At 41.8% G+C, this 13,147-nt stretch overlaps 1 protein-coding gene across 1 annotated transcript in view; it reads left to right on the top strand.

The window, feature by feature from the left end:
• CFTR (CF transmembrane conductance regulator) overlaps positions 1 to 13,147 on the top strand; it is a 132,179-nt gene that overhangs the window by 90,183 nt on the left and 28,849 nt on the right. Inside the window, exons 22-23 of the mRNA XM_034757727.1 lie at positions 9,797 to 10,039; positions 12,464 to 12,619. Coding sequence (XP_034613618.1) covers positions 9,797 to 10,039; positions 12,464 to 12,619 — 399 coding nt within the window. The remainder of the gene's footprint in view (positions 1 to 9,796; positions 10,040 to 12,463; positions 12,620 to 13,147) is intronic.

Raw genomic sequence — 13,147 nt, 5'->3', positions numbered from 1 at the left:
CTCCTCCTTCATTTATGTGTATCTTGTAGTAGCAGTGCTTGAACTGGAAAGTGGCAGTTCCTTTTATTAGAAACAATAATTTGTCATGCATTCACTATTGCATGCCAAGATCACTTTCCTAAGGAAATATTAAAACACCCCCAAGGGAGATACTAATAACCCACTTGCAAAGTGTCATGTTGCTCCACCCTGTACATCAAGGAATGATTAAAGTAAGAGATTATAAATCATCGTCCTCACAGATTCCAAGGCCAGAAGGGATCACTGTGATCATCTAGTCTGACTTCCCGGATAACACAGGCCATAGAACTTCCCCAAAATAATTCCTTTTAAACTAGAGCATATCCTTTAAAAATATCCAATTTTGATTGTAAAATTGTCATTGATGGCAAATCCACCACATGACTTGGTAAATTGTTCCCATGGTTAATCACCCTTGCTATTAAAAATGTATGTCTTATTTTCAGTCTGAATTTCTCTATCTTCAGCTTCTAGTCATTGAATCATGTTATACCTCTCTGTGCTAGAATGAAGAGCCCATTATCAAATATTTGTTCCTCGTGTAGATTTTATAGACTGAAATCAAATCAGCCGTTAACCTTCTCTTTGTTAAGCTAAATAGACTCAAGCCGCTCAATCTCTCACTATAAGCGTGCCGGCTGCTGCTTCCTGCAGCTCCCATTGGCTGGGAACGGCAAACCACGGTCACCGAGCTGCAGGCAGCTTTGCAAATGTAAACAAACTGTCTGGCGGCCTGCCAGCAGATTACCCTGACAGGGTGCAGGCCGCAGGTTGCCCACCACTGCTCTAGACTCAGGTCTGCCAAGTGTCATGTGTATCACATCAATGGCTTTTGGCAGGCTGCATTGCATCTTCCCACCTCTGAGGGAAAGGGAAAGAACTACTCCACCTCTCCCCTCCTCCCACCACTCCACCCTCCTGAAGTAGGGCAATGTACACTAAAGTATAAGGCAGGAGACCATAACCAGCTTTTCCACTGATTGCTGTTAATATTTCTGTGCATATCACAACCCTTATTATCCAAGCCCTCATATGCATTAGCTGAGGAAGGCAACTGTAACTCACCTATTTCACAGATTAGGTAACACTGAAGTTGCACAAGGAAGAGCGAGACATAGTACCCAAGACTGGAGATATCTGTATAATGGATTTAGTGGTTTATTGGAAAATTTTGAAAAATGAAAAAAAAAAATCCATTTCAGGTTGGACCATAAAGTTATTTGAAATTTTTGGTGAATCAACACATTTAAAAAAATTGTTTGGGGTCTAATGAAGTGTTTCATTTCAACAAAATTAAAACCTTTCATTTTAATTTGGACCATTTGTAAACATTTTGGATTTATTTGAAATAAAATTCAAGGAAATTTTCAAACTAAAATTTGTTTCATAGAATCATAGATGATTAGGGTTGGAAGAGACCTCAGGAGGTCATCTAGTCCAACCCCCTGCTCAAAGCAGGACCAACCCCAACTAAATCATCCCAGCCAGGGCTTTGTCAAGCCGGGCCTTAAAAACCTCTAAGGATGGAGATTCCACCACCTCCCTAGTGAACCCATTCCAGTGCTTCACCACCCTCCTAGTGAAATAGTTTTTCCTAATACCCAAGACCTCCCCCACTGCAACTTGAGACCATTGCTCCTTGTTCTGCCACCACAGAGAACAGCCCAAAGAGGGGTTCCATCCTCTTTGGAACCCCTCTTCAGGTAGTTGAAGGCTGCTATCAAATCCCCCCTCATTCTTCTCTTCTGCAGACTAAATAACCCCAGTTCCCTCAACCTCTCCTTGAAAGTCATGTGCCCAAGCCCCCAATCATTTTCCTTGCCCTCCGCTGGACTCTCTCCAATTTGTCCACATCCCTTCTGTAGAGGCGGAGGGCCCAAAACTGGATGCAATACTCCACGAGTGCCGAATAGAGGGGAATAATCATGTCCCTTGATCAGCTGGCAATGCTCCTACTAATGCAGCCCAATATGTCATCAGCCAACCCAGAATAACTCAAAATGTCAGAACTAAATATTTTGGTTTCTTCTGATTCTTGCCCTCCCACAATGAACAGTCTGGTGAAATCAACATAAATTTGCAGAATGTTTTGGTGTTGCCAAATCTGCATATTTTGCCAAAAAGAGTTTTGGCTGAAAAATTCCATCCAGCACTATGAAAGACAGAGCCAGGTTTCATTCAAGAAGATCACACTCTGTTTTCTGAACCAGGAATCCTGAAACAAATCATTGTGTGACACACTGGAAAACATCTCCTACCTCCCTTTCTGGGCGGATCACATAGAGGATAGCAGATGCCTTCCACCACCAGTTACTCCTATAACTGAAATGGAAGAGGACTGTGCTGTGTATGTGAGAGGTGTTGGTGTGAGTTCTCATGAAAATCCATGTGGGTAATATATATGTAAACCCTTCTTAAGTTAGTGTGAGGATCCTGCTAATGATTTTTTCTGTTGCAAAATTTTGTATTTAAATTTGGATGTTTTATTATATTTCTGTTAATGGGAATGATTTTTGATTGTCTCCAATCCCATGCCTTGACATCACATCCTACTCTCCTAACTTCATTTGTCTTAAAATCACTTTACACCTGTTGTCTTTCAAAGAACGCTCATCTCTGCTGCCTCCAGCCTTCTGATGTCTGTTTCATTGAATGCAGCTGCTTCCAGACCATAGAGAGTAATACTATTAGTACACTAGTTTGATAAATTTTCACTTTGGTGCCAAACATTATGTTTTTATCAGTCCATAATTTTGTTAATTTCTGTGCAGCACTTGTGGCTAAGGCACATCTCCTTTTAACCTCATCCTTGCTGGAACCATTGGCACTGATTAAGCTTCCTCGATGCACATAAGATTCTGAATTCACTGCTGCATTTCAGTGCTTTAAGCTACTTTTTCCAAGATGCAACCCCTCCATCTTCTTGGCATTTATTGTAAGTCCAAGTCAACTACACCACTTGTCCAAGGTACTGAAGAGTATCATCATTAATTCAAATGTGTCCACCAGTTGTACAATGTCATCTGTGTAACCAAAGGAGTTTACCTATACATCATCCAGTGTCACACTCTCCAACCCATCTATTGTTCTTAATGTCCAGTTTAAGAACATGATGAAAAACAGTGATTCCATGCCGTCTTGTCTTACACCAAACTTTGATTTGAACCAGTTGCTTAATTTTCCACCAATTTTGACTATATTGCAGGAGTCTTCACACATTGCTTTTATAATTGCAGTTATCTTTTCTGGAACTCCATATGATTTTGCTCCTTTTAATAATGCTTCATTCCAAACCGAATCAAATACTTTCAAGAAGTCACTGAAAACAGCAAGCATCATTAATTTCCTTCTTGCTACTCCTCCCACTACCTTAATCAACTGTCAGAGCATAGATATCTGATCAATGCAGCTTTGGCCTGGCCTACAGCCACACTGTGCCTCACCTACAACTCCCTCTGAAACTGGCCTTAATCTATGGACAATTGCTTTTGTCATGTCTCCCCGCTCCCCTGGTACTTGCAATAAGCATATATCTCTGTAATTAGTCACACCAGCAAGATCTCCTTTCTTCAGGATTGGTACAACTGTTGCCTTTAGCCAGTCATCTGGTACCTCCTCTTACTCCCATACCTACTTGTATATTTTTTCCTAATGCTTTGATAGAACTTGTTCCACCAGCTTTTAGCAGCTCAGCTGCTTACAATGCAGATTACAATGGTTGGGCATTGCAGAAGACAAGACAGATACTAAGGAAAATAATGTAAACACAACCAGAATCCATCTGACCTAGAGGCTGACTACTGACTAGATGGCAGGACAACTTACGCAGGGACATGTCCAGGCTGGGCTTAATGGAGGAACAAACCATGGACAGAAATGATGACACTGAACTGGTCCCCATGTCTGTAATGATGCTCCAGGATGAAAAGAAGGGAGATCTAAGAACTGTGTGGGGCATTTAATTGTAGAGTGTGTTTGAAGAGACAGAGCAGTATGAGGGAGATTTTGAGTATGAGGGAGATCCAGAAAGTAGAAGACCCTGTCTTTTAGACACCAAAAGGCTGGAACTTAATGTATTAATGTATCTTTCTAGAAAAGGAGCCTCATTCTTGAAGGTATTACATTAGCATTTACTAGCACATTGCTTGTGAGCTATTAAATTCTTTATCCTGTAGGTCGCCAGGTTAATCCTTACCGAGCTGGTCTGGATTCAAAAGCTGCTCCCACTTAATGGATTTTGGGTGTGTCTGAGTTCCAGTTCACACCTCATAAACTCACCTAATTGGCAGACTCAGAGCTGCCCAGAGATTCATGGGACACAAAGAAAGAAATAGACCTGTTGTTCTTAGAGCAAGTTTCCCCGTCCCGTCCCATAGCAGGGTTGATGCTTGCCCTGCTACTACTCTGGAGTAAACAGGCAACTTGATTTAACAGGATTGCCAAGTCAATACCTCTCATGAGCATTAACAGCCACATGATATTTTGTTTTGTTGAAAGAACATGTGCTGTACGCTCCCCCATGTTATGTAACAGAGGGAAACACAGGATGGATGTTAGGGCAAAGTACCCGAGGAGGACCCCAGATAGAAATAGACTTCTAAGAGCTTATGTACTAAGATGCATCCCATCATACCACAGTCCAAGTGCCATCAGGACTCTTTGTGCCACATATGCATCAGGGTGCACAAGTAATAAGTGGGGGCACTATAAAAGGGGACAGAATCAGGGAATATCTGTCAAGCTTGACATTTTTCCTTTACAAACCTGTATGAGAAGGAGCACATGTTTAAGTCCAAGTTCAGCATTAACTAGTCTGAAACATTCCATTCCTGCAGTTAAAAGCATTACCAGTGGCTCCAGACACACACTGGAAACCTAAGCAACTATCCCTTTGGTGCCCACAAGATTTAAGGACAGCACAGGGTTTGAAACCTGAGAAAAGTTATTGTGCCTAGCTACCCACACCCTGACTGAAGAAGTTCAATGGGTTTTTCTGCACAGTATTAAGCTGTTGAACCAATGTTTCATTGTGTTTCCTGGTCACACTCCATATGACCTCAGACAGCATGTTTTCCAGGGGATGATACATTGCAACATCACGACTGAATACCATGCATTTCTGCTTCGGGCTGGGTATCGTCCCTCTTCCTAGCAGGAAAGCATATAGGCATTTTGAGATTAATTCTTTTATCAATTAGTCTTTCCATTTTCTGGGAGTTGACAGTACACAAGTATTATTAATTCTGACATTAAGAAGAGTTTCAGAGAGCCAAGCTAAATTAGAGAGAGAATTAAAGTGTAAATGTTATTAAAATCTCAATAAAAAAAATCAATCAGGCAAGACTAAAAATAGCATATTATGCTCTGAACATTTTTTTTAGCATTAAGAATTAAATGTACTGTATTTTTCTGAAGCAAAAGTTTGGGAATTCAAAATCAGCAGGCAAATTGCTGACTGTGATTACAGACAAGGAGCCTGCTGCTACACACATTCAGTCACTCATAATGATTGAGGTAAAGCTTCTGGATGAAAAGGAAGGATGATTATTTTTGTAAAATGTTATTGATATTTATACACCAGTGTGTCCAGGTTTAAATCATAATACAAGTGACAGACACAGCCAAGCCATATTCTGAATATTTTGAAAATATTAAATTGTGTAAAATATCTGCACATATGGTGTAGATGATAAATCTTCCAGTAAGAGTCTCAGACAGAGAGATGAAATTATCTCTCTTTAGGCTTTCCAGCAGATTTTCATTAGTATGTGACAGTAGGATGGCTTAGCCACTATCTCCTGGATAGTTATGGGGACTCAGTTCTTATGGGCAAGTTTATAGATTGATTCCCTCACATCACACTTACAATAAGTGCCAGGAACCTCCTTTTATGGGCATCGTATTGACATCTTTCTCTCAGATTTGCAACTTTTGTCTGTCTCTCTCAGGTTGACAGATTAGAAGGAATTATATCTTTTGATATCAATCTAAATTAGTGTAGTTTCGCTTCAGAGAGAAGAGCTATGAATGATCAGTAAATTGAATGTCAAATTCAATTCATTCACTTTTCTCAGTTGTACAAACAACTTTGGTTGACAAATGTAGAGAAAAAGAGACTGCCCAGCATGCATGGGACCTAGAAGATCTAACCCAGGTGCCTTTATTTCAAGCACAAAGTAGATTTCAGAATGTTACCTAGTAGGGCTCTTCAGTTTTTTCTTTCAGTAAATGAATTTGGAGCACTACATTGATTATCTATTCAGCCTGTGATATGTAACAGTAATTTGCACTTGCCAGGGCCGCCCAGAAGATTCAGGGGGCCTGGGGCAAAGTGGGGGAGCTGCAGCACTTGTAGTCACCCGGCAGCATTTCAGCAGCGGGGGGGCCCTTCAGTCGCTCCGTGTCTTTGGCAGCACTGAAAAACCCGCCGCTGAAATGCTGCCAAAGACCCGGACTGCCACTGGGCCAGGGCTTGTGGGGCATTTTGGCAGTGGGGGGCCCTTCAGTCGCTCCGCGTCCTCGGCAGCACTGAAGGACCCCCTGCCGCCGAAAAATGCCGAAGACCCAGACTGCCACCGGGTCAGGGCTCGCGGGCCCCTGCGGGGCCCAGGACAAATTGCCCCACTTGCCCCCCCTCTGGGTGGCCCTGGCACTTGCATGATTTCTGTGTGTGGTCAGAATGCCTTACCAACAGTATCCAGCTGATATATAGCATATCTTGTTGTACAATGTATCTGAGAATGTCTCTTTTTAATTAAGTGATGGCTTAATACATTTATCACCCTTAAAATTTGTTTCATGATAATGTTGTGGCTGGGAACTCTACAGCGGTGTCCATTGGTGGGGAGGAATTTGTACTTGCACAAAGTTCCATAGGCTACAGAGCTGGGGGGAAGGAGGAGAAGGACCTGGCCAACCACTTATAAAAAGTGGTCCCATACTAAAATCAGTCTGGCTGCTGTTGTAGCAGTTTGGAGCATCACTCCAGCTGCATCGTTGCAGTGCCACTCAAATTGGGCCTCGCTGCCCCTCTGTCCAGATGGAGGGCTTGCTGACTCAATGGTGGCTCGACCTGGCATATGGAGAGTCTGTTCCTGTACAGAGGAGCACAGGGGAGTCCACTGAGAACTTGACTCCTGACAGCACCAGCTGAAACACTGTGTTCGTAACAAGGCCGGCCCACAACATTTTGGCACCTGAGGCGGGGAGCTCAAATGATGCCCCTATGCCCCCTCGCTTGGGCCAAAACTTTGAAAGGTCTCAATTGTGCCTTCTTCCTAAAGGTCCACAGTCTGGGCCAGCTCATGCGCTATTGAGATGGAGCGTAGATGTGTTTTTATTAACTTCCGCTTGGAGAAGCTGCGTTGCCCACTGACAACTGTGACAGGAAGTGTTAGAAGTATGCGCAGAGCAACAGAAGCAGTTGGAAAGAGGGTGGTCATCTTATTTGTGCACATATATTCCAGAACAGCCTTTGGAGTTGATCCTGCTGAAATGTATCTTGAAAGGGCTTTCAGTTCATCACCTAAATCACTCGCATCAATATAGCTCATGTAATCATGTGTCAACACTGTCTCTAGTGCCCTGCATTGCTGGTGTAGGTCTTCTTCAGGTATAGTGAGGAGTTTTGAAATATCATACAACATCCCAAATATACTGCTGTGTTCCTTGAGCTGCATGAAACGTGCTTCAACTGACTGTATTGCACAATCTAGCACCTGGTTAAAGAATTCAACTTTGAATTGTTGTTTGGGGTCTCTTATGGGATTTTCCCATGCCTCGTAATCAAAATGTCTTCTTGTATTCTTGATTGGATGGGAAAATAGCTTCAGTGTGAAGTTCCTCCGTAGGCTTCCAAACACCTGGTCCTAACAGAAAACACTGTTAATTCAGCAGTGCTTCACTCATTGTATGGGGTGTTCCCTGATGTGAAGCTCTTTGCCCTGTGGAGTAACAAGCTGCATTGACTTCATCCTCAAAGCTTGTAAATTCTTCCAACTGGAATTCTACAGTTGTCTGCAGCTTACATGCTCTGCTTCAGGTGGCTTTAACAAAGGCATAATACATTTTAAAAATGTGCCGTATCTTAACATGCAAAAGTAAAATGCCAACTTTAAACACACATAACATTAAAGCTACTGAACAAACTTCCTTTAAACTTGGCTTGTATTTTGAACCTCAATGAGATATAAACAAGATAGCCAAGACTGATTTTTCTAGCTTCAGTTTCTCATTTAATCAAAGCACAGAATTTCAGCTCCCAGTCTACAAGGAAAGTATTATTGTCAGGCATACACACATGACTCAACATATTTGATTTTAACCTTAAAAAAAGAGACACACCTTAGAGCTGAGGTCAGCTGGATTATTTCAGTCTCAAAATGTATGAAAGAAAATTACAAGCAAGTGAAAAAAAGAGAGATTACAATAGAAGCTGGAATTCTAACCTTAATACATCAGGCACTAGCAGCATCTGCTATAACATAATGAGTTATATTTAAGTAAATATTTGGATAACAACTGAAGTATTTAAAGGACATTTAAAGGAAAACTGCAGTGGAGTAAGAACATAAGGTTCTCTAGATCAGTGTAATGAATCTAGTTCCAACATCCTTCATCAGGCTGTAGCACTTTTACTGCCGTACACCTAATCAAACAGTAGTGTCAAGTGCATAGGAAGGGCTCTTCCTGAAGACAAGGTCAGACTGGAGGAAGTTCATGATGGTTCTCTCCCAATTTCTGCCCACGTACATCACCAAAATGAAATGCCACTCATGGTTTGTGCAAATCTTTTAAATATGATCATCCCTCTCCTTCTTGCATGCTTTGACCAGCAGTGAAATAAATCACAGGAGTGACATGTAAATTGTTGTCAGTAGCTTTCAGTGTTCACATCCTCTTAAAAACATTTCTGTCAGAGTAATTGTTTCAAGCAGCTTGCAGAGTTAGGTAAATAGCTCTTCATCAGTTAACTTTCTGAAGGTTCTCTTTGCAACCATAAGGACTGAAGATTTATTTATTTTTAAATTTAATGCTGTATTGTGATGCAGGAAGGGAGTGCTAGCTCAACAAGCCACTGACAGCCAGCATAATTCAGCCTTGTCTAAGCTCCCTGAACCATGAGATTTGCCCCCATCTATAGGGAAGCATAGTATGTACAGATACAGGCATAAAATTAAGTGCCGTAAAACTTCCCACCCAATTTGTACAATGTATAGTTGTACAAAGGTATGGACAGTTTCTCAAATACATATAAATGCTCAAAGATTTTTAATAAATGTAAATGTCTAATGAACTTTCTGTTGTACCTGATGTTAGAGTTGTGGAGCTTTAAAATTCCCCACATTCTGTAGGAAAAGGTGTCTCATTGTTAGGTGATCCAGCATTAGTCAAGCGAAGTCACTCGTCAGGTCAAGAGCCCCCTCGCAGGAGAGGCGGGAGTTTAAGACTCCGAAACTGTGTCAGTAATTATACTCTGTTCTTACATGTAGATTCTCATCCAGGATTCTCAGAATCTTTAGAAAAGGTACAAAGTATTACTTTACCCAAGTTACAGTTGAGGAAACTGAAGCATGGACATGTCATGAGATTTGGCCAGTGCCACAAGCACAATCAGGAGCAGAACCAGGGCTCTCCACAAAAGGTCCCTTTGCTTTAAACATCAATTCACGTTATATCCTACCACAAAAAAAACAAGCTTTATTATGGGAATTACTGTTCGGCTGAGGTATTCAGAACAACCTCAGTGCTGTTTTTTTGTTGCTATTGTTCCCAGATGCGGTCTGTAAGCCGAATATTTAAATTCATTGACATGCCAAAAGAAGAAACAAAAAACACTAAGCCACCAAAGGATGACCAGCTTACAGGGGTCCTCATAATTGAAAACAAGCATGCAAAGGAAGAGAAGCCCTGGCCATCCGGAGGCCAAATGACTGTCAAGAATCTCACAGCGAAGTATATTGATGGAGGAGCTGCTGTATTAGAAAACATTTCTTTTTCAATAAATCCTGGACAGAGGGTGAGATATTGTTTTGTCTTGTTTGAACTGACTTCAGTTAAGTTTATCCCCAAAAGTCCCTTTATGAGACAATTGAATTACTAAATTGTTGGCTGACTCTGGTAAATTTCTAATAAACAAAAACAGGAAATAGCTGCACCAACACAGGGTAATTATCTAAATCACCTAAAAAAGGAATGAGGTTTCCATTTGTTTTTAATAAGAACTTAACTGTGAAGTTATTAGATACAGGTAGAAAATAGAGGGGACAAAATAGCTCAGAGCTGCTAGAAATCCTAAGAGTGGTTACAGCTCAGTGAAGTATGATAAGGACTTTTTTGGGGTGTGAAAGTAGAGAGTATTGATTACATACCTAAGTAATAGTTCACCAAGTTCTATTCCTGCACACGAATTTGGCTGCTTTCTCTGTTTGTGCTTCTCCCTGGCTGGAGGGAAGTTTGCTAATAAAGAGAGATTTTGGGGGCAGACTGACCCACATAAAGCACAGAAGAATACAGGATGATGTGCCAACAGTAATGCATCACTAGCTCTAGAATTCAGAGGAATGTGAGCTCCGAACCACTCATCTGATGTGTAAAGCTGTCTTCAAAGGGCCGTACAAACATTAACTCACCTTCACAGCCCACTGAGCCCAGATTCAGGAAAGCATCCCTTTTCAGGAAAGTCCCATTGAAGTCCAGTAAGTACTTTCCTGAATCAAGGCCCCAGTGAGGAAGATGTAGGCAGGTTTAGCCCTATTTCATAGCTGAGGAAACAGAAACAGAGAGGTTAAATGATGTTCCTAAGACCACACAGTGAGACAGATCTCTACCTGCTGTAAGCTGCCATAGCCCCATTGGCTTTAATGGAACTATACTGATTTACACCAATTGAGCATGTAGAGGAGCCAAAGATTGGAACTCAGGAGTCTGACTTATTTTAGTGTCGTCCTCTAAACCACTCTCCCTCTGGATAAGATGTGCTCTGTATGATACCTAAAGTATGGGTGGTGGATTAAATTTCACTTCACTTACTACCTGGAAAATGATTGATGCCAAAGGATAATGAAAAGGAAAGATTTTGTATGTGCAGTAGAGAGACGGGCATAAAGCTGCATTGCAATTAAAACAAGGATCCCTTTTACAGCAGTGCGCCTAAGAAGTTCATTCCAGTTTCAGAGGTTTCTCTTTACTTGAAATGGTGACTACCACTAGAACTGGTAATGTCTCTAGAAGCAGAATGAGCCTTAAGTGCACCATAGTATTTTACCTTGCAGCTAGATCCTTGTAAGATCCCCCTATTGAGGACAATAGAAATAAGCATGAGAGATAGGAGATAAGAGAGGCCAAGTATCTCCCATGCTTTTTAACTCGATGGTAGCAGCGGGTGCTTAGCCCTCACTCCTCCCTCAGAGTCAGGTCTGATGCTGTGTTGTTCACTTTACAGGGAGGGTTCTGAACAGCAGGAAATTTCCACCACTTCACTTCCAAAATTGTCTTGTTCCCATCTGCCAAAACAGCCCAGGCTCAGATTGCACAGCATTCGCTGTGAGAAAATACACTACAGTAAAAGCCATTAGTGTGTCAACATTTGCCAACTGTTCCCACAGGTATTGCCTATTCTAAGTATAGGGGATAAGAAGAGGTAATCTTAAATTCCACTGTGTGGGAAATGCACTGTTTTTAGGAAGTATCAGATCCTTCTGCTGTGGCATAATGTCACAGAAAGAAGTGCACCCGGTTTAAAGAAAATGAGGGCCTCGTTGTGGCCCTTCCTGCAGAATCCAGCCTTAATAAGGAAGAGATTGTTTTGTACAAGTCTGATGGTCATGCATTTAGAAGTTCCTTCTTTAATTGATGTTGTGTCATCTGCAGTATTTTGTCAACCCTGCTAAGTTATGGAGAAACCAGAACACGTATTGCAACTGTAACATAGTGCCAGTCTGATCTCACTGATGCCAGTATCAATGAGGAGCAAAGTCATCAAAGTCAATCAAGTTACCCCAGTGTAAGATCAGAGTTAGGCCCATCTTAACAACATTGCTGAAATACAATACATGCTTGTTTTCATTTGTTTGAATTTTAAGGTCTTTTCTGAAGGGGGATCCACTACAAAATGGAAGGAGGAGGGCTGTAGGGAGGATGGGTAATAAATAAGGGTAATGGATAAGTACATTTGTGCTCTTTGGCTAAACGCAGGAGGGCAGATTCTCTCCTTGGGTAGCTAAATGAGGTTACACAAAAGTAAGAGCAGAATCTGTCTCAGTGTTTCATATCTCTGCTGAGGTCCTTTACCTTTCCCAAAAACAATGGTAATACACATCCTAGCCTTCTAAGTTCTGTATGGGATAGTCCTTCAGTTGTGCTGTATCCTTGCTTTGTGGTTAATGCATGTACAATATTAAGCAAGGAGTCTCCATTCACTTTGAATTATTTAACATTGCAGGTGGGTCTTTTGGGAAGAACTGGGTCGGGGAAAAGCACTTTGCTCTTTGCCTTTTTAAGGCTGCTGAATACAGAAGGAGATATGCAAATTGATGGCGTCTCTTGGAACACAATCACTGTGCAGCAGTGGAGAAAGGCATTTGGAGTTATACCACAGGTAATGACCAATGAAGTGACAAGGTTTTAAGTAAGATTTTCCCCAGTGTCTTACCTGGTTATTTTTCCATATGCAAACAGCAAACAGATATGTTGAGCCTAGCGTTAGTTGTTTTTAACTGAAAATCAAAACCAAGAACAAAAGTGTAGATTCCGTGAAAGAGCAATGTGTAGCTCTCTTCTGTAACAGGGCTCTGCCTTTCACCAACAGCTTGCTGCAACTCTTATTGCAATTCCTACAAAGGGAAAAGTAGAGTACACGCAGGAAACACAAAGCATCACAGCTTCACTGCCTGCTTACGCCCCTCATTGTTCCAAAATGCATTAGTGCCACTTGTAGAAAAGGGAAACCATCTGATTTGACATGGTTAGGGTTACCATATTTCAATACTGCAAAAAGAGGACACTCCACAGGGCCCCAGCCCCGCCCCTTCGCCGCCCCAACTCCACCCCTTCCCCAAAGTCCCCACCCCAACTCTGCCCTCTAGGGTGACCAGATCACCCAGGTCAAATATCGGGGGGGGGGAGT

Source organism: Trachemys scripta, chromosome 1 (assembly GCF_013100865.1).
Source record: "Trachemys scripta elegans isolate TJP31775 chromosome 1, CAS_Tse_1.0, whole genome shotgun sequence".
Classification (NCBI taxonomy): Eukaryota; Metazoa; Chordata; order Testudines; family Emydidae; genus Trachemys; species Trachemys scripta.
This window is presented reverse-complemented; position numbering and strand designations above follow the sequence as displayed.